Source organism: Vigna umbellata, chromosome 8, assembly GCF_029865625.1.
Source record: "Vigna umbellata cultivar VRB3 chromosome 8, Vumbellata_1.0, whole genome shotgun sequence".
NCBI classification, from domain to species: domain Eukaryota; kingdom Viridiplantae; phylum Streptophyta; class Magnoliopsida; order Fabales; family Fabaceae; genus Vigna; species Vigna umbellata.
The window spans coordinates 47,986,471-48,008,072 of NC_142172.1; the positions used below are offsets into that span (position 1 = coordinate 47,986,471).

Here is a 21,602-nt window from a genome sequence, read left to right on the forward strand (position 1 = left end):
GATAAAAGACATTCAAATATTTTAAACTTAACTATTTTTTATTTAAAAGAAAAAATATCTTAAAGGTATGAATGAATTTTATGACAAACCAAACTATTAGAAAATGAAAAAAAATTGTGTAAATTGAATTAAAAAAAATTATTATAAAACTAAAAATCATGAATTACACACACACACACACACATATATATATATATATATATATATATATATATACTTAATAAATTATAAATATTTTAATAATTTAAACAGAAAAAATAAGTATTTGAATTAATATGAAGACGAAACGAATATATACATGTTCTTTTTTATCTCATACTCAATTAAAAAAATTAATATTACTAATTAATTTGGAGATTTATCATTAAAAAGAGGCAAATTTAAAATTTAGATAATATGACAGGTTTCTGAGAATAAGAATGACCAGAAGGATATTTACTTAGTTTGTGAAAGTTACGATGAAGACAGAGTTTACTGTAATGATTATGTACACAACGTATATTAATGAAAATTATTCTTAGTCTGAATGAATTATCGACCTAATTAAAGCATGCGCTATCGGTTAAATTATATTAACATATACAAATATAAAAAAAAATTAGAGAATAACATTATCAATGATGATGAGTTAAAAAAACCATAGAATTAAAAAATAAAAATCGACTTACAAAACTGTAATTAGATAGACAAATACATAAAATAGACACCACAAAAAGAGATGGTTGATAAATCTTAAGAATCCTCATAAAAATTAGAAAATCATTAATAAGATAAAAAAGATTCAAGGAAAAACCTTAATGATAATTTATTTCACCTTAAATAATAACTAAGCATTGTTATATTCCATTGTCTTTCTATTTTTTATTTTTATTTAAAAAAACATAACTAAATATAGGAATATTTTATTTAAAGTCTAACAATTGAATTTTCTATGCTCACAGTAACACTTAGTGATGTAAACTTCCACAAGTATTATTGTGTAATTACACCTCTGTTAGATTAGCCATAATCTTTTGTCAAATTTATGGGACCAGTTTAATTATTACTTTTGTCATAAACCCTCATAAATTTTGTATTGGGTCTTGCTTATTTAATTTTATTAAATACGAGAGAACAATCCAGCTACTTTTTCAACCTTTTAATGCAATATGATGAAAACAGAGATATTTAATATCTTTAAAAGTAAAATCAAGTTATTACGAAGCTCAAAATACAAACACAGAATCATAAACCATTCAATTTTATTCTATTATAATTTGGGAGTCATGTGATAAAAATAAAAAATAAAATAAAATATAGAAATAAGTAAAATAATTAAATGAAATCAAATAATAAAAATAAATTTTTACAGTGAACCTCGCGATAAAAAATACATTCTTATTATTATTATTATTAGTAGTAGTAGTTTTAAAGTAATTATAAATATGAACAAATCATTAATACTTTTTTCTGTCATACTAAACTTGTTATCAAAGCATAGGTTCTCAGTAGACCTGGTGGCCTATTTATACACCTAACAACTAAATCTACGCATTAAATAGGTTGTTGTCTAACTAGTTATAAGGTTGTACAAGAAAATTGTGAAATATCACTAAAAATGCAATGTATTGTAAATTACAAGGATTTTTTAATAAATTAATTCTAGAAAATGCTTTTAGTTTCTAAAAATTAAATTTAATCCATATACTGGAATTGATTAGTGATTTTTTTTTAATTTAACAAAACATATCACTAACTTTTTAATATCTAAATACAATATAAAATATAGTTTGTATCCGTAAAAACTAATTTATCAATTTAATAGTATAAAGACTAAAACACAAGTTCATAAATAAATAAAAGTAATTAAAAACATATTTTTATAATAATTTTTTATTTTTGTTGAAATAGTACTATTTTATTTAGTGATGTCAAAACAAGCCGGTTGGTTCATTGACTCAATTAATTATAAGTTTTTTTAAAAATAAAAAAGATTACAATTTTTTTAATTCAAAATCAAAATAATTTCACTCTAAAAAAATCTTAAACTCAAAAGACAATTCGAAATAAAAAAAATTAACATATCAAATATAATCCAAAAGCAAACCCAAAAAGTAAATAAATAAATTTATAATATTAATAATTTTTGTCTGACTTATCTATTCATAAAATTAGAATGTTGAATAAATAAAAATTTATAATATTTTCTTCTCTTTAAACATTTTTTTCTTTATTCCAATTTACAATACAATAAAAAATGTTAACTAAAAATATTAAAACACAAAATAATAAATAATTAAATTAAACTAGGTGGGTTCGTGAGCCAATCCGGCTCACCACATGCTTAATCTGAATAAGTCAGTTCTAAATGAGTCGAACTGAAAATTAACTCGTATAAAGAATTTCATTTTCTTTAAACCCAACCTGATCTGAACCGATGTTGGACCAAGTTGGCTAACAGGTTTTAATTCATTCTGACAATATTAATTTTATTGTTTTTCAATGTTTTTTAATGTATTCCGGTTAACAAGAGAATATTATAGTTGGCTGTATAATTATTTTTTAGATTATTGTTACGCTTTCTTTTATTAATAAAATCCCTTCAGATAGTTATGTGTACACGTTAATTTTTTTAGTTTGAAAAGTAATAAGATACTTACTAATAAAAGACAGTTAAAAAAATAAATAAGTTTCAATTTTAGTTTAAAAATAATAAAAAATTGTGCACATAAAAAATAGGTGTTTTTATTCTAGTTATTTTTCATTGTATAATTACCTGTTTTTCTCATTTACAATTTATTTTTGAGTTATTTGAATAAATAATTTTATGAAACATTGTTTATATTTCGTATTTTTAGGTTGTTATAAAAAAAATGATGAAAATTGTGTATTTTATTAAATGTTAGGGAGAGAGTACAATTTATATATACAGTTGTTTAAAACAATATAAAAACGGAATATAAATATAAAAACAGAAGATAAATATATGAACATAAATGCACAAATATGAACAGAAAATAAATTAAATCGATATCCCTTCAAGCTGCAACATATATATCCTTAATGCTCAGCTTTGACAACAAAAATTGAAATTGTACTGGATGCAAAACTTTAGTATGAATGTGTGCAAGTTGTACTGAAGTAGAAATGGACATGAGCTTAATTACACCTGCTTTAACTTTATTCCTTATGAGATGACAATCAATTTCGATATGCTTTGTCCTCTCATGCACGACTGAATTATGTGCAATTTGTATAGCAGATTGATTGTCTCAAAACAGAGGAATTGGTTGTGTAGAAGTTGTTTCAAATCATGGAGCAAATATAGAAGCCATCGAATTTCACATGTTGTGAAAGCTAAGACTCTATATTCTGCTTCGATTGATGATATAAATATAGTATCTTACTAATTGGATTTTTAGCTTATTAAGGATGCACCATAGAACACATTAAAACCAGTCACAGACCTTTTAGTGTCAGAGTAAGCAACCCAATCAAAATATAAGCCTAAGAGCATGTTCTGTGTTTGAGGGAAAGAATAATCCTTGTCTTGGATTGTTCTTAATATATCAGGATCCTTATTGCTGCTGCACAGTGATCTTCCAAAGGACTAGAAAGAAATTGACCGAGAGTACTAACAAAAAAACATAAATTTGGTCTTGTTGGTTAGATATAGTAACTTGCCAAGAAGTCTTCTATAGGCATGCACATCTGAATAGAGTTTTCCTTCTGTCTTGAAAATTTTTGTGCCTAGCTGTATGGGAGTAGAAACAGGTTGAGATCCCAACAATCCTGCGTCTTCTAGTAACTCTAGAGCATACTTCCTTTGTGACAAAGCAATGCCCTGTTGAGATCTTGCAATTTCTAAGCCCATAAAATACTTAAGCTGGCCTAGGTCTTTAATCTTGAACTTTGCATTCAATTGAGCATTCACAGTTTGGATTTCCTTAATGTCACACCTGCCAAGACTATATCATCTATAAACAAGTAATATGGTGATATGAGCATAATCACTTTTTGACAAAAAGTGAATAATCTGATTTTGATTGTATGTAGACCAAAGAAAGTAAAATAGTTGTCAACTTGTAATTTTATTGTTTAGAGGGTTGTTTGAGTCCATATAAAGACTTCAAAAACTTGCAAACTTGCTTTGATTTTTCTGTTTTATAGCCAAGAGGAAAAGATATGTATACTTCTTCATTAGATCCCCGTGTAAAAAGACATTATTTACATCTAGTTGATGTAATACAATGTTTGGAAGCTGCTAAAGCCAAAATCAATCTTACTGTTGTGAGTTTGACAATAGGTGAAAAAGTCTAAGCCTTATTGTTGTGTGTAGCCTTTGGCTACTAACCTTGCCTTATATGGTTCAATACTCTTATCAACATGCTTTTTTATTTTGTATACCTATTTACATCAGATAAGTTGTTTTCCATAAGGTAAATCAGTAAAAAAACAAAAAATAATTTAAACTAAAATATAATAATAATAATTATTAATATTTTTAATATTATTAGTTCTTAATTATTAAGATATAAATTTATTTATATTATTATATATTTGATTGATAATAATAAAAATATTTTTTAATATTTAATTTATACATTATTATTATTTAAAGTATTATTGTATTATAATGTTTATATTATATAAATTTTATTATCTTTAATTATCATTATTTATTGTTATATTATATTCGATTAAGGATTTTTTATATAGTTAAAAAAAATTAAATAATTGATTATTTATACATATATAAAATATTAATAATTAATCCTTTATATGTATAAAAGAAAAAAAAGGATGTTCCCGCCCAATAAGGTCCCAGGTTTGCTTTCTTAAGGATTTCTCTTTTCCCTCCTATCTTATCTATTCTCTCCCGCTTTCATTTCTAAATTTTGTTTTTCTTATTTTACAACTCTTTTCGATGAATGGATAAATGTATATCTGAATCCTGTGAAACTATTTTTGTTTGCCGAGAAGAAATCAAAGAAAGGAAAACTTCAAGACCCAAAGTTCGTCCAGTTTCGGCTGGTACTGTTTCAAGCATTATTGGAAAGAATTATGTTAGACCTGCTCCATCAGCAAATGGGTCTTCTCGGACGACGAAACCAACTAAGTTGGATGCAAAGTCGCTGCCAATGATCGGAATCTGGCTGAAAAAAATAAGCCAGATGTTTCGAGTTCGAAGCATGATCAGCTTCACCAGGACACGGAAGATTTCTTATTTAAAATGCTTGGAGATGTCTTTCAGCTTGACAGAAATATGATTTGGCAAGTTCTTGGTATGAAATCTTGGCATATTTTTGCTGTTTTGAAATGAAATTAAAGCCTGTTTTTTCTCTTATCCTATGATATTTCCTTAATGCATTTTGTATTTACAACCTCCGTTTTTCTGAAATTTATATGGCATTTTCTGTCTTCTGCGCTACTGATAATCTCGTCTCATTGTAGAAAACTCCAAAATTTACCTTCTTAAACACTCTTTTATCCAACTTATCCATTATCCCATACCGTATTTGTTAGAATCTCTGTTTTAAATCCCAGATAGTGGCGTTCAGCAGCTTTATAACATTTTCTATATACATATTATGCAATCTCTTTAAATCAATTGAATGAACATTGTTAAACTATTCACTTAACGTATTTGTTGGATTAAATATATACAATAATAAAAAATTATATTTTAAATTAAATAAAAAAAGTTAAGAAGAATGTAAGTTAAAGTTATAAAGTATATAGAGAAATTATCCCATAAATAAGAGAGTTTTTTCTTGTATATCTATAATTTCAATTTGTATATCTTTGAAATTTTGTACTTTAGATTATGTAATATGTAAATTTTATTATATAATTCAAAATATTATTTTTTATAGTTTAAAATATATAATCTAAAACATGTTTTTTGCATTTTATTAAGAAAGGTATATTGCAGAATATAAAAAAATTGAGTATAGAGTATACATTTTAGAATACAATCATTTATACAAATGAAGATTGAAATTATGAAGGTGCAGAAAGAAATACTTCAATTAATGTATTTTGGGTTTACCAAGGCCCAATACGCAATTGAGAATCCCATAAAAATCTAAACCTTGTGTCTCTGTTCTTCTTTCTCCTTCGTCACTCTTCATCTTCATCTTCATCTTTGTCTTCTTCACCATGTCTTCTTTAACTTTCACGGCTGAGGTAGCATCCAGCTTCTTCGGCCTCGCTTACCGCAATCCCAAACCCTTCACGCTCTCACTTCAAACCACTCTCCTCCCTCTTCTACGCAGAACAACCACTCGTTCCCAATCTCTAACTCACTCTCTCTCCGCACCATTCCCTCTCAGGCCCGCTCGCCGCTTCACCGTCGCCGCCACCACCGCGGCGCCGCCTCAGTCCGAGGACTCCGACGTTTCCACCGTAATCCCCCCTGACAATCGCATTCCGGCAACCATCATCACCGGCTTCCTCGGTTCCGGCAAGGTATTCATCCTGTTTCCCTCACTTTCCTGCTCAGTAAAATCACAGCGGAATCTGAATACTTAACCGTCTTTAACCGAACAGACGACACTGCTGAACCATATTCTGACAGCGGAGCATGGAAAACGCATTGCGGTTATTGAGAACGAGGTATTCGTGTTGCGGAGTTTGCTGAATTTTTATGGTTGTGTGACTTTGAATGCGATTGTTTCGGTTAATGTGTTGGTTTGTAGAACGAACTTACTCTCTGCATTATTTGTAGTTTGGTGAAATTGATATAGATGGCTCTTTGGTCGCGGCAAAAGCTGCTGGTGCTGAAGATATTATGATGCTGAACAATGGCTGTCTTTGCTGTACTGTGAGGGGTGATCTTGTCCGAATGATTTCTGAATTAGTTGCTAAGAAGAAAGGAAAGTTTGACCATATTGTTATTGAGACTACAGGTAACGAATAACTTCTGTTTTTGTATGTGTATGTAATTGTTTTCGTACTATGATTGTGTAGAATTGAGGTTTTGAGCTGGTAGAGCTTATTCTGAAGATGTCATGGACTTACTTATTAGTTATTGCGAATGTGTATGATTGTACTTTGTGTATTGTTTTTTTGTTTGTGCTCTGCACTTCGACAGGTTTGGCGAATCCAGCGCCAATAATCCAGACCTTTTATGCGGAGGAAAATATTTTTAATGAAGTAAAATTGGATGGTGTTGTTACTCTAGTTGATGCAAAGCATGCTGGTTTTCATCTTGACGAGGTTAAGCCAAAAGGTGTGGTCAATGAGGCTGTGGAACAAATTGCATATGCGGATCGTATAATCATAAATAAGGTATTGGCTGATTTATTTTTGTTGTGGAATGACTTTAGTTTTGCAGAAATGAAACATTTAGATTATTTAAGGCATATCGGTTTTGATTTGGCAACTAGCCAACCTGCTAAAGGATAGATTGTTTTTATTGTAGCATGGGCAACCTTATCATTCCGTACATTCAATGTGAAGTTATTCATAAAATTCTACATTCCAGGTTATGGAATGTGATGGATATTATCTTTATGCCTGAGTTAATGACATTCCTGTTTATATTGCACCAGACTGACCTAGTTGGTGAACCAGATCTTGCTTCTTTGGTCCAGCGGATAAGGGTTGGTGTCTATCTCCTCCTATTGTATCTAAGAGTTCAGTTTTAGCTTGAATTTGAATTTTATTTCATTATTTTGAGCCCCAAATGAACGTGGCTTTGTCATTAATTCAGAAAATGAACAGCTTGGCCCACTTAAAGCGGACAGAATATGGAAAAGTTAACTTAGATTATGTTCTTGGCATTGGGGGCTTTGATTTGGAGAGGTAGCTTTTTGTTCTTGTTTCTGATTTACTATATTTGAATTGTTCAAGAAAATGGCAATCTAAATTTGGGCTCACTAGTTCTCTGCACAAGAAGTTTTTTGTTAATCATATGGTTCCTTCGTGATCATGCACTCTCATATATAAACAGTTATAATTTGAATTGTTTAAGAAAATGGCAATCTAAATTTGGCTCACTAGTTCTCTGCACAAGGAGTTTCTTGTTAATCATATGATTCCTTCGTGACTATGTACTCTCATATTTAAACAATTATAATATCCCAGTCTTATACTGAAACTTTTTTGTCGGTTTACTATTCCTAGTCCCTAATAATATAAATCTGAGAACTATTCGTGTTAATTATTATCCTCACTGGCGACAATGCTCATAGCAGTACTCACTTTCCTGTGTCATTGTCTTATTTCTTGCTCTGTTACTATGTAATGCATAATCTTACGTGGATATTTCAAATGTTCTGCTTTAAATATTATTGTATCTTTCTAAATCTAGATATATAATTTGTTTTTTCTTGATCTTCTACAAGGATTGAGAATTCCATTAATGATGAAGGTGCAAAAGAAGATCATGACCATAGCCATGACCACGAGCATGAACACCATGACCACGGGCATGAGCACCATGACCATGATCATCACCATGACCACAAGCATGGTACCTTTTATTTTTTTCTTGGAGTCGTGTACAAGCCATTTTCTTGTTTGTAGCTCTAGTCACAACGTACTGGTGGTCTTATGAGTCTTACAAGTGTAGATTTAGTTGTTTACACATTTTACTTGGAAGCCTGTACATTTAAATTATTATTCCCTCTAGATTTGGCATTTGGATAGGGATCAATTCCTAACAAGTAGCTTCTTAATTCATCATTCATAAGGACATGCTTGTGGAATATGTCATTTTTGTTAGAATTTTATGATTTACATCAATAATTAATAGCATCAAACCCTTAATCTAAACAGTTCCCAATACCCGTTAGAGCGGAAGCATACTTGAAGTGAAGTATTAGACATTGAAAACAATTAATAAGAATTGGTCTCTAATATTCTCTCTGTAGAGAGCACCTTTAGTTTTCTCTATATTTTCTTTTCTGATGGGATAAAGAGAAAGAAACAAGAATGATTCGATGTGCTCACAGATGGAGACTATGACCTTTTAAGTAACCCTTGTTGGTTAGATTCAATAATTATAATTTGACCCCTCAATAAATTAAAATTAAAATTATTGCTGGTCTTTACACAATATATTTTTCATGACATATATATCCTTAACCCTATTCACTTAATTAGATGACTTTATAAAATTAGTTAATAAAATATAATGGTCCTAACACATTTAATAATTGTTATATATATATATATATATATATATATATATATATATATATATATAAGTGATTCAAATTGCTTACAATTTTAACTTTGTTAGAAATAATATCCAATTTGTTGTGTACAGAACACCACGATCACCACTCTCATGATCATACTCACGATCCTGGTGTGTCATCCGTCAGCATAGTTTGTGAAGGAAGCTTAGACCTTGAGAAGGTTAGACATGACGTATACTTAATGCTAAGTGTGTCAAATTCTATTTTCCATTTGGATGGCTGTGGAATGCCTTTCATTCTTTTATGTACATGTAAAAAGTCAGTGTTGGCATTTGCCTACTAAACGGCTTATCTTTTTCAGGCTAACATGTGGCTTGGTAATTTATTACTGGATCGGAGTGATGACATTTATAGGATGAAGGGTCTTCTATCTGTTGAAGGAATGAACGAGAGATTTGTCTTTCAGGCAAGCTTAAATTCCTTTACCGTGAAGGGGTTGCCTCATGGATCTCAAATGAATTCCTTAAATTTTCCACTGGGCTAATTGTTGTTTGTTATAACCCATCGTCTCTGACAATTATCATTCATGTTCAGTTTCGTGGAATTAATCAATTTTTTTTTACAGGGAGTTCATGACATATTTCAAGGATCACCTGAGAGGTTGTGGGGTGCGGATGAACCAAGGATAAACAAAATTGTATTCATTGGGAAAAACTTGGATGCTAAGGAATTGGAAAAAGCATTCAAGGCATGTTTAATATGATACTAAGAATTTTAATACACTGCTTTGACGTATCTCTCCGTTGCCCATTGAAGCTATGAGTGTGCCTATATACCATGCAGACCGTCCAGATATATATAGTGAAGAATGTTCCATTTTTACATTCAATCTTTCTTGGTTCTTCAAATGTATGTGACTGCGTTAGTTTTAACTTATTTTTCCTTGGTTGTTTCATGAGCTTAAATTTTGTTAAGAAGAATCATCCGAGAACATTGAACTTGTACAGATCAAAGAACCTTGATAAAAATTAATGAGAACATGAATATATTCATGGAAGCAATAGATGTTAGACCTACTAAAAAGGTTCCCCTATAATTATCTTGTAAAAACCGAATAGAATCTTCTCTAGCATTTTAACCACCATACTGAATTTCACACACCAATCTATCACACGTAAACTAGCACAACAATAGTGAGGTAGAAATGATGGTGTCGACTTTTTGTAGTGTGTTCATCTTTGATAGAACGTGGTGATGCAGTCATATGAACTGCATTTTTTCACTTATCAGTCCCACGGATGATAGCAATTTCTGTGTTTAGTGTTGCATGATCCCCTCCCCTTTAGCATGCGGTAAAACCATGAGCAGAGTGTTATATTTGGTATTTTTATTAAACTATTTAATTTATCTGTAACTTAAAAGTCATATAAATTATTAAATAATTTAATGAATTTTTAATTTAAAATTTTAAACTTATGGTGTAAGTCTCTATTTTTTAAATTTTCATTCTAATTTTAAATCAATTTTAACATTAAACTAGATATATTTAATTCATTATAATTTTAAACTAACTCTAATTCTAAATTAAAAATATTTAATTAAAAATATCAATATAACATTTATATAAAAATTTGATTTGATTTTAAATTAAAAGTAGACAAAATTATTTAATTTTAAAAAAAATAAAATTAAATTGAACAAAATAATGAACGTAAAAATTAAATTAAATATACAGACAAAAATTAAATTGAACTAACAAAACTCAAGAAACTAAATTAATATTTTAATAAAAATATTATAATATGCCAATTTCAAAAAATCATTATATATTATTATCCACAAGTCTAGAATTTAATATTCAACAAGATACATTATACAATAATACCATAGTATGCATCTTAGTCTAAATATTACTTAAAAAAATTATTAATATCATAAAATCTATATTAATTTTTTTCTTATAAACACTAAAAGATCAAATAAATTTGTAGTAGTATTTTCAAATGCGGCATTCGATAAATATGTTGATACAGTCTTACTAATTATTAAATTACTTTCGAAATCTCAATACGAATATATGAATTCTGATAATCTCACACTTAACATATTTATTATATATTAAGTATAAATAATACTGAAATTTTTTCGAAGTGCTACTTCGATGAGATTAATTTTAGAGTTACAAAATGTTTGTTTGATCTATGACTAAAAACATTAAGGATGATAAAGGGATTTTGTATTACATCAGAGTAGAGTATAAGATTAAAAAAAATAAAAATTGTTATCAAGGGGAGCTGAAGAAATAATAAAACATTTTTATTTCCTTCTTTTAAAAAGAAAATAAAAGAACACTGATTTTATTATATATTTAATTTAATATTTAATAATAGTGTATAGAATGGAAGTGAAGGGGGAAAGCGTAGCCAAACCCCAAATAGGGTTTTTAGTCCCGCTCTGCTTACTCACACTGATATGATATCGTAACGAGTCTATTCCATCTTCTTCACCAGCGACTCTGTTACTGTGAATGTTCAATTGAAACCAAAACCCTAAATTAAACCCTAACCACTCTACACCATGTATCTCTACAGTCTCACTCTCCAGCGTCCCACCGGCATCATCTGTGCCATCAACGGCAACTTCTCCGGCGGCAAGAGCCAGGAAATTGTCGTCGCCCGAGGCAAGGTCCTTGATCTCCTCCGTCCCGACGACAATGGCCGGATCCAAACCATCCTCTCCGTCGAAATCTTCGGCGCCATTCGCTCTCTCGCTCAGTTCCGCCTCATGGGCGCTCAGAAGGACTACATCGTCGTTGGCTCCGACTCCGGCCGCATCGTAATCCTCGAATATAACAAAGAGAAAAACGTATTCGACAAAGTTCACCAAGAAACCTTCGGAAAATCTGGTTGCCGCCGAATTGTCCCAGGTCAGTACCTCGCCATCGATCCAAAGGGTAGGGCCGTTATGATTGGCGCCTGCGAGAAGCAGAAACTCGTTTATGTTTTGAATAGGGACACTGCTGCTAGGTTAACCATTTCTTCCCCTTTAGAAGCTCATAAATCGCACACTTTAGTTTATTCAATTTGCGGTGTTGACTGTGGCTTTGAGAACCCTATTTTTGCTGCTATTGAATTGGACTACTCTGAGGCCGACCAGGATTCCACTGGTCAGGCTGCTGATGAGGCTCAGAAGCATTTGACCTTTTATGAGCTTGATCTTGGGCTCAACCATGTTTCGCGGAAGTGGTCCGAGCAGGTTGATAATGGGGCCAATTTGCTTGTTACTGTTCCTGGGGGTGGTGATGGTCCTAGCGGGGTGCTTGTTTGTGCTGAAAATTTTGTTATTTATAAGAATCAGGGTCATCCTGATGTTAGGGCTGTGATTCCACGGCGAAACGACTTGCCGGCTGAGCGTGGCGTGCTTATTGTCTCGGCTGCCATGCATAAACTGAAGAGCATGTTCTTCTTCCTCCTGCAGACGGAGTATGGGGATATTTTTAAGGTCACATTGGAACACAACAATGACCGTGTATCTGAATTGAAGATTAAATATTTTGATACTATTCCTGTTACTGCTTCGATGTGTGTGCTGAAGTCAGGGTTCTTATTTGCTGCCTCAGAGTTTGGGAACCATGCTTTGTATCAATTTAAGTCTATAGGGGATGAGGATGATGTGGAGGCATCATCTGCCACGCTAATGGAAACCGAGGAAGGTTTTCAGCCTGTGTTTTTCCGGCCCAGGAGGCTGAAAAACCTTGTCAGGATTGACCAGGTTGAGAGTTTAATGCCAATAATGGATATGAAGGTCAGTAATCTCTTTGAAGAGGAAACTCCTCAGATTTTTACTCTCTGTGGACGTGGTCCTAGGTCGTCTTTGAGGATTTTGAGAACTGGTTTAGCGGTTAGTGAGATGGCTGTGTCCAAGCTTCCTGGTATACCAAGTGCTGTTTGGACGGTGAAGAAGAATGTTATTGACGAGTTTGATGCTTACATTGTTGTGTCATTCACAAACGCAACTCTTGTGCTTTCCATTGGTGAGACTGTTGAAGAAGTTAGTGACAGTGGGTTTCTTGACACGACTCCCTCCCTTGCTGTTTCTTTGATAGGAGATGATTCTCTCATGCAGGTTCACCCAAATGGTATTAGGCATATCAGGGAGGATGGCCGTATTAATGAATGGAGAACACCTGGAAAGAGGACAATTTCAAAAGTTGGATCAAACAGGCTTCAGGTTGTTATTGCACTCAGTGGAGGGGAGCTTATATATTTTGAAGTAGATGTAACTGGTCAGTTGATGGAGGTGGAGAAGCATGAAATGTCTGGAGATGTTGCTTGTTTAGACATTGCTCCAGTTCCCGAAGGCAGACAAAGATCTCGATTTCTTGCAGTTGGCTCATACGACAAGACCATCCGCATCTTATCACTGGATCCTGATGATTGTATGCAGGCACTAAGCGTTCAGAGTGTTTCTTCAGCTCCAGAATCTCTACTTTTTCTTGAAGTTCAAGCTTCTGTTGGTGGTGAGGATGGTGCAGATCATCCTGCTAGCCTATTCTTGAATGCTGGGTTACAGAATGGTGTGTTGTTTAGAACTGTGGTGGATATGGTTACTGGTCAGCTTTCTGATTCACGTTCCAGGTTCTTAGGATTGAGAGCCCCAAAGCTGTTTCTCATCATTGTGAGGGGCAAGCGGGCTATGCTTTGTTTGTCTAGTCGACCCTGGCTTGGTTATATTCACCAAGGACATTTCCTTTTAACACCCCTTTCGTATGAAACCCTTGAATATGCTGCTTCATTTTCATCTGACCAGTGTGTAGAAGGTGTAGTTGCTGTTGCTGGCGAGGCCTTGAGAATTTTTACCATAGAAAGGTTAGGAGAAACATTTAATGAAACTGTAATTCCATTAAGGTACACACCAAGGAAATTTGTGCTGCAACCCAAACGAAAACTCCTTGTGATGATTGAGAGTGATCAGGGAGCATTAACTGCAGAAGAGCGTGAAGCTGCTAGGAAACAGTGTTTTGAGGCTGCTCAAGCCGGGGAGAATGGTACTGGAAGTGCAGACCAAATGGAGAATGGTGGTGATGATGAAGATAAAGATGATCCCCTCTCTGATGAACACTATGGCTATCCAAAAGCTGAATCAGAGAAATGGGTTTCATGCATCAGAGTTCTTGATCCCAGGACAGGAAATACAACATGTCTTTTGGAGCTTCAGGAGAATGAGGCTGCTTTCAGCATATGCACAGTAAATTTCCATGATAAGGAATATGGAACCCTTTTAGCTGTTGGGACGGCAAAGGGACTTCAATTTTTGCCCAAAAGGACTGTAACTGCAGGATTTATTCATATTTATAGGTTTGTAGAGGATGGAAGATCTCTTGAACTTCTGCACAAAACACAGGTAGAAGGTGTTCCTCTTGCTCTCTGTCAGTTTCAAGGAAGATTACTTGCAGGGATAGGACCTGTGCTCAGGTTATATGATTTGGGAAAAAGACGTCTGTTAAGAAAATGTGAGAATAAGCTATTCCCCAACACGATTGTCTCTATTCAGGCATATCGTGATCGAATTTATGTTGGTGATGTTCAAGAGGTATGTTCTATATTATATCCATATGTAGTTTACGTTCGTACTGGTTTCTCATGTGGAACCATAGAAGGGTTTCTATCACTGCTAATTGGTATCTTAATTTATGCATTAATTACGGTGGATGCATTCACCGCAGTTTTAGAATTGTGGTAAATCCATAGCTGTTGAATATCCACATTTGGTGTCTTGAGCTTTCTGGTAGCATTTGATTGATATAATTTGATATAACTGATTTGGTTTTTATACAAAACTTCCGTGGGTATTATACTATTTTGGAAAGACTTGACTTAGGCTTTTCTGTTGTGAATTTATTCTCTCTTAATTTTGCAAATAGATAGAGTGCTTATTCTTGGATCCAGTGTGCTGCTGCACTACATGTTTCAGTTCACTGAATAAAATCTTCAGTTAATTGTGTTTTTTTCTTTCTTCTCTCCAGTCTTTCCATTACTGCAAGTATAGGCGGGACGAAAACCAACTTTATATATTTGCCGATGATTGTGTTCCAAGGTGGCTTACTGCATCGTACCACATAGATTTTGACACCATGGCAGGCGCAGACAAGTTTGGAAATATCTATTTTGTGCGGCTGCCACAGGATGTTTCAGATGAGATAGAAGAAGATCCTACTGGTGGTAGGATCAAGTGGGAGCAAGGAAAGCTGAATGGAGCTCCCAATAAGGTGGAAGAAATTGTACAGTTTCATGTTGGTGATGTGGTCACATGCTTGCAAAAGGCTTCTCTCATACCAGGTGGTGGAGAGTGCATTGTATTTGGAACAGTTATGGGAAGTGTTGGTGCTCTACATGCCTTTACTTCACGAGATGATGTTGACTTCTTTTCTCATTTGGAGATGCATATGAGACAGGATCACCCACCTTTGTGCGGAAGAGACCACATGGCATATAGATCTTCATATTTTCCCGTTAAGGTATGCCTGATATGCTGTTTATTGCTTCTATGAAATTGTGGAAAAGTGCTATCTGCAATCTGTTGGATAAGAGCATCGCCCCTTTCTATATTTTCATTGCTGTTCCTGCTTGACAAAGAGCCATTCATCCTGTCACTATTAAACATGTGCACACCAAAATGTTCTTTTTGTTTTTTGTGCTTTTTTGGACGTAGCATTAATTTTTTTTCAAATTTCTGATAGTCCTGCTTTATTGTGTAGGATGTTATTGATGGGGATCTATGCGAACAATTCCCAACATTGCCAATGGATTTGCAGAGAAAAATTGCTGATGAATTGGACAGAACCCCTGGAGAGATACTGAAGAAACTCGAGGAAGTGAGAAATAAGATTATTTAAGAAATGGTTGCATGAAAGGTATGATTCCCTAATTTTATCTATTTTGGTCCTGACTGTTCTACCGTTGTTATAATAGATTTATAACCAATACATGAGATGTAATTTTATTTGAGGTGGATAATTCCAACATTGTGACCACTATCAACATGAGGATTTGTCCCCCTTTCTATTCTCATGCAGATCTTATACTTAAAGAGTTTAGATATCCTTAATAGAGAATGAGGTATTACTGTTAGACATATTTACAAGCTAATTTCTTTAATGGGATACCCTCCAACCCCTCATCTGGACTATCTCCTTTTAAAGGTAGTCTTGGCCGAGGATTGTTTTCTTTATTTTCTGCTGAATAAAAAATTAAAGGAAAATTCTTCGCTTTAGAGATTTGGATCTTCAATTATGTGGTAGCTAAGGAGAAGTAGACTCCCCCCATCCCACACATTTGGTAGTAGTTAATTAATTAGTTGATAATCATGGACAAGAGGGAAATAGAAGACGCAACATATTTTGTTCCTTAGGTTAGAACCCATGTTATAGGCGTTGTTTAAACAGATGACCTGTGTTCCAATTAAACTACTTCCATCTGTTGCCATGTGGGTCTTGCCTAAGATGATGACAATGATAACTAATCATGAATAATTTTGCAGTTGCTTAGTCACTGAGAGTTTTGATTTGATGAATGTCTTGTACTGTGTTTTGGTGTTGCAAGCAGGTCATGGTGGAAATGTGTTTTTCTAGTAGGTCATTTGCCCGCTGCAGCTAGGTCAAATACTAACAAAGTGAAGTAAGCTCGTGTATCTCATTAATAGGGGAACGGTGATTACTAGTCCTATTTAATTGGAGGGGGATGAAGGGACCTGGCGATAACTCTACTCTGTATTGGAGTCAAACCCACAAGCCTCAGTTGGCAATTTATGTTGTAATTAGTCCTAGTTAACTGTTATCACGCTTTGTGGATGTGATAACGTGCCACATCGCTTCATATCTACAACTCACTCAGCAACCCCTCTCTTTTACTCAACTGAGATGTTTGATTTAACTGGATTTGAAATTTAGTGTAGATTATCACTGCTTTACCATTTCAACGAAAAGTTAGTTCTAGTTTTCCAAAATTAAACACTTGCATTTAATGTACCTATCAAAATTCATCATCAAACATTATGCACGAAAGTAATGGTTAGAGATTTTTTATTTATTTATTTAATTGTTGAGAAACTGGGGTGCCCTCATTTGGGGTTTTGTTGAATTTCTGTGCTTGCTTTTTCAACGTTCTTATTGGGTGTTGGTTATTGTAAAAAATGAAATACGAAGCAGACCTTCCCCTTCAGATCTTGCCAGTACCGTAACTGAAAGATGCATATCTCGTAATGGTTTTTTGCTGATTGGGGTTACGAAAGTTTTTGCGATCTTATACTCTGATAAAGGTGTTTCCGAAATGGAATAGATTAATTTGTGGAGAAATTAATCGATTCAACCACCGACTTTTTATTTTAAAGAAAACATCAATTATATTGTAATTCAATCAAATAGTACTTTGTATAGTATTGATTTTCAGTTTAAATCTAATTGTTGTTTACAAAAATATTCAATAAATGTTGATGTGTTATAAACATAATAACATGGTCAAACAGGTGAAATATTTCGTGTATTAAGTTTTGCAATAATTTGTCAAATTCGTAAGTGAAATATAACAGTGATTTTATAAATTTATGAATAAAAATGCATATGCTGATGCAATGAGTACCTAACATACAAACCATAGATTATTTGAAATAATTATTATACAGAGTGGTGACAATAGGAAATTGAGACATTTGTTCCTTTATAAACTGATTTGAAACTGTACACCGGCCCATATACACGACCCTTTGCTCTAACAATTCTGGTGTTCAGGTTTATGTTATGTTGTGCGCTATAACCTTATTCTCTAGGTTTGTTTTGGAAATGAGAGTTGGGGAATTCTCTAGAGATCAGACCTGACCAAATGTTCATGTTCATGTTCATGTTCTCCTTTCAACTCTCTCTCCAATCTTGTATTTCCAAACTGAGATCTCTTCTCGATCCACCCAATAATATCCGAGAATACAATATTCAAGTTTTCCGGTGGCTCTCCATACAGCAGACCATGCCACATTCCTGGGTACAACTTCAGTGTCTTGTCAGAGCTTTCAGCCACTTCATGTAGCTGTTTGCTAATTGCTTTATCCGTCACTTGATCCTCTTCACCGTGTAAAATCAGAAAAGGAAGTGAAACCTAACAAAAAAATTCAACATATTCCATTAATTCAATTCAATTCAATACGTCTTTCTTGTTTACTTCACCAAATTTACCTCATGCAGTCTTCCCTCAATTTCTCTACTGATCCTTAGAAGTTCCGACGCTGTTCTCAACCGAGGCTTTCCTTTATAGCAATATTCGTTCTTTCTGATCTGCAATACAACAATAATGCATCAAAACTTTATCAAAGAAAATAGTCAGCTTCTGCAAGAAAAAAAAAATCTTATGAAATACCTCTTCTCTGACTTCAGGCACCTTGAAGGCAATATCAATTATGTCTGGGCCTGGGACTATTCTCCACGACGGAGCAACTTTGCTTAATGCATTCAATACCTTAATCACCATTGTGTTTGGTTTCATTTCTTCTGCAATCTGCAATTTATTAACAAATATTCACTTTAATGCATCAACAAAATATATACTAAACAAGTGATTTTCTAATACCAATTAAATAAACCATATAAAGATTAACACTATTTTTTACTCAAAACCTTAGTGTTATGAATTAATGTGTTTTTCATCTTTATACAGTGTTTTATTCTACCCAATATGTGACTTAGACTTACACAATGAGTTCCACGTGTAAATAGACTCTCAATAAACTTATAGTATTCTCTTTACCTAAAACCTTAATATTGTGAATTAATGATCTTTCGTCTTATCCTATTTTCTTATTTCTACACAATGTGAAACTTAGTATATATTATTTCTAAACTTATGAATTAACGAGTCCCATTTGAATTCTCAACCAAATAAATAATATATACAATATAAGTCTATACTCTTTTATATTCTACTGTCACTCAATCGAATAATATTCGTATATATTTATTAACTTTTTTTCATTATAATTATGTTGTGGTTCTTCTTGATTGGGTTTGAAATTTTCAAAACGTGGGTGTATTTTTAAAGTAAAAACGTAGGCTGCGTATTCTCTGCTTCTGACGCATCATCACAAGAATATAAAACGGTTTAGCTTAAAAATATCTTGAACGATGCGTACCAAGGAGCTATTCAACGCTTCTAAAAAGTCAAAGACCTTCGATGTCAAATATTAGTATCGGTCAAACGGATCCACTCATTTCATTTTTAACTTACGAATAAACTCAAATCTAATATATAAGAATATATCTTTTATCTTCTATACATTCTAATAACATAATAAATAAATAAATTTTGATGAAAACAAAACCATATATCTATTTTTCTTGCGATAAATTTTTCCGGTTGCTATAAATCATATAGAACAAGAACGATTGATAGTAAAAGTATTGATGCATTGAATTAACAAAAAGGAAAGATTCTGGCGCCTTATCTAGATAGAGTGACATACAAATTAATTTACTATCTTTTTCAATCTTTTTCTATCTCTTACGTGATTGTCTCACAAACCATCTCTGTATTTTTTATGTCGATAATTTTGCGTCTCTCTTAAGTTATTATCTGGTAAAAGCAATTTTCTATTATGCCTGTAATATTCTGAGGGAAAGATAAAGAAAAAGATAGCAGTGAATAGATTCCCAGAAAGAAACCATGAGAATAGGTAAATGAGAAGAAAAGAAAAGTGTATGCAAATCGACATTGAATTTCATTGGGTCCAAATTTTCTGGGTACTGAAAATCACAGAACACACCAATGATCAGACGTGTCAACGAAGCCAATGAATGATTATTTGATTAGGTAAAATTTTGCACTATTATGTTTGATTAAACTCAATGAATGATTAGATATAGCAGCAACAAGAACAGTGTAGTTATGAAACGAATCACATGTGCGGATTTGGCAGAAGACGTGCTTACAGAATAAGGACAAAAAAAAAAAAAAGTGGAGAAAGGGATCAAACCTTGCACATGGGTGCGACCAAAATGGCCCCATCCCAGAACTGTGGTTCTTTCCTATGCAAAAGAAGTGCCACAGCTCCTCCCATGGATTCACCCATCAAGATCCTCATCTTGTTCTTGTACTCTGCTTTTTCTGCAGTTTCAATCATTCACAAAACAAAACAAAAAAAAGACAACTTCATTCACAAACATATTCACCAAGCGACAAATCGGCCACGTCATGGGTTGGAAAACACGTTCAAGGAAACAACCTCAGTGGCAGGCAACAATTTGACATTAAAATAGAGAAGAAGCAAACCAGAAATTGTGGAGAAATGTTGGAAACAATCGTCGATGACGCTGTCAAAATCCATAACAAGACCAGGAACCCCTTCTGATTTTCCATGTCCTTCGTAATCAATCCCAAACATCGCAAAACCCGCTTGTGAAAGCCTTATTCCCGTGCCTGCAATCAGAAAAAGTGCAGAAAATTAATACGAACCGAATCAACTTCCATTGAAAGATGGAAAGGAAAACGAACGAATAACGTTCAGAGGGTAATCGCGTGATTATACTGTTCATGGTGATGCTGCATTCCATGGCGTAGCCATGGCACATGAAGATCAAAGCTTTCGGACTCCTATTAGCCGGAAGCCATCGGCATGTAAAGAGCTTCAACCCTCGTGAATTCAGTATATGTTCCTTAAAAATATAGAAAAATCAAATATCCACGTTAAGATTTCCTTGAATTTTTGTTTTGAAAAATCTGAGCAAGATCAAGATAAGACAAGATAATAAGACAGACACACACACACATATGTGTGTCTCGATGTTGATCGTTACCTCCTCGTATTTGATCGCGTAGGTTTCAGTGGCCTGCAGAAAGAAGAAAAAAGAACAGCGAAAGAAAATCGGTTATGAAGAAAAATATGATATTTATAGATAGAGAGATGGAGAGAAAGAGAGAAACCATGAAGAAAGGTTTTGTTTTGGGTGAGAGAGTCGAAAAGACGAGTGAAGTGAGAGACAGAGAGAGATTTTAAGATTAGAGTGCATGAAATTCAGGAAAAGAAACACGTAAGAGTGGGAAATAGAATGACATGAGTTTCTCCACTTATAGAGGCAGCAAGCCAAAACCAGACAACATCAAATCATAAACCAAACAAACTTTCTCCCTCCTTAGCCTTGCTCCACACACATTTTATTATTAGTTATACTACTTAATTAATAATTAATATCTAGCTAATTATCATAATTATTAATTTATTATTTTCCAATATCTTCTCCATCAGAATTGCCTTAGTTTTTCAGTTTTTTTTCATCACTCATACAGATTTTTTTCTATAAAAAATGGTGGTTGAATGGATCAAACAGGTAAAGAGAGATTCATATAAATATTTTAGATTATTTTTCTAAATTAATACTGTAATAGACGTGCTTTTTTATTTCCACGTTTTGGTGTTTTCATTAAGCAACTTGGCATT

The 21,602-nt window shown here is 33.1% G+C and overlaps 3 protein-coding genes across 3 annotated transcripts; 2 read left to right on the forward strand and 1 right to left on the reverse strand.

The window, feature by feature from the left end:
* The first annotated feature begins 6,091 nt into the window (after positions 1–6,091).
* Positions 6,092–10,185, forward strand: LOC124832728 (uncharacterized). The gene is made up of 10 exons (XM_047307003.2): positions 6,092–6,450; positions 6,532–6,597; positions 6,710–6,890; positions 7,076–7,272; positions 7,536–7,586; positions 7,697–7,788; positions 8,331–8,458; positions 9,257–9,348; positions 9,490–9,594; positions 9,754–10,185. Exons 1-10 carry the CDS (start codon positions 6,142–6,144, stop codon positions 9,889–9,891), a joined length of 1,359 nt encoding a protein of 452 aa, XP_047162959.1. The 5' UTR covers positions 6,092–6,141; the 3' UTR covers positions 9,892–10,185.
* A 1,358-nt stretch (positions 10,186–11,543) lies between these two features.
* LOC124832726 (spliceosome-associated protein 130 A) lies at positions 11,544–17,219 on the forward strand. The gene is made up of 4 exons (XM_047307001.2): positions 11,544–14,720; positions 15,154–15,645; positions 15,886–16,041; positions 16,733–17,219. Exons 1-3 carry the CDS (start codon positions 11,706–11,708, stop codon positions 16,021–16,023), a joined length of 3,645 nt encoding a protein of 1,214 aa, XP_047162957.2. The 5' UTR covers positions 11,544–11,705; the 3' UTR covers positions 16,024–16,041; positions 16,733–17,219.
* A 478-nt stretch (positions 17,220–17,697) lies between these two features.
* Positions 17,698–21,214, reverse strand: LOC124832727 (caffeoylshikimate esterase-like). Its single transcript, XM_047307002.2, has 8 exons — positions 21,089–21,214; positions 20,962–20,994; positions 20,694–20,820; positions 20,438–20,584; positions 20,142–20,272; positions 18,533–18,670; positions 18,352–18,450; positions 17,698–18,274 (listed from the first exon to the last, which is right to left on the reverse strand). Exons 1-8 carry the CDS (start codon positions 21,089–21,091, stop codon positions 17,984–17,986), a joined length of 969 nt encoding a protein of 322 aa, XP_047162958.1. The 5' UTR covers positions 21,092–21,214; the 3' UTR covers positions 17,698–17,983.
* Positions 21,215–21,602: the final 388 nt, after the last annotated feature.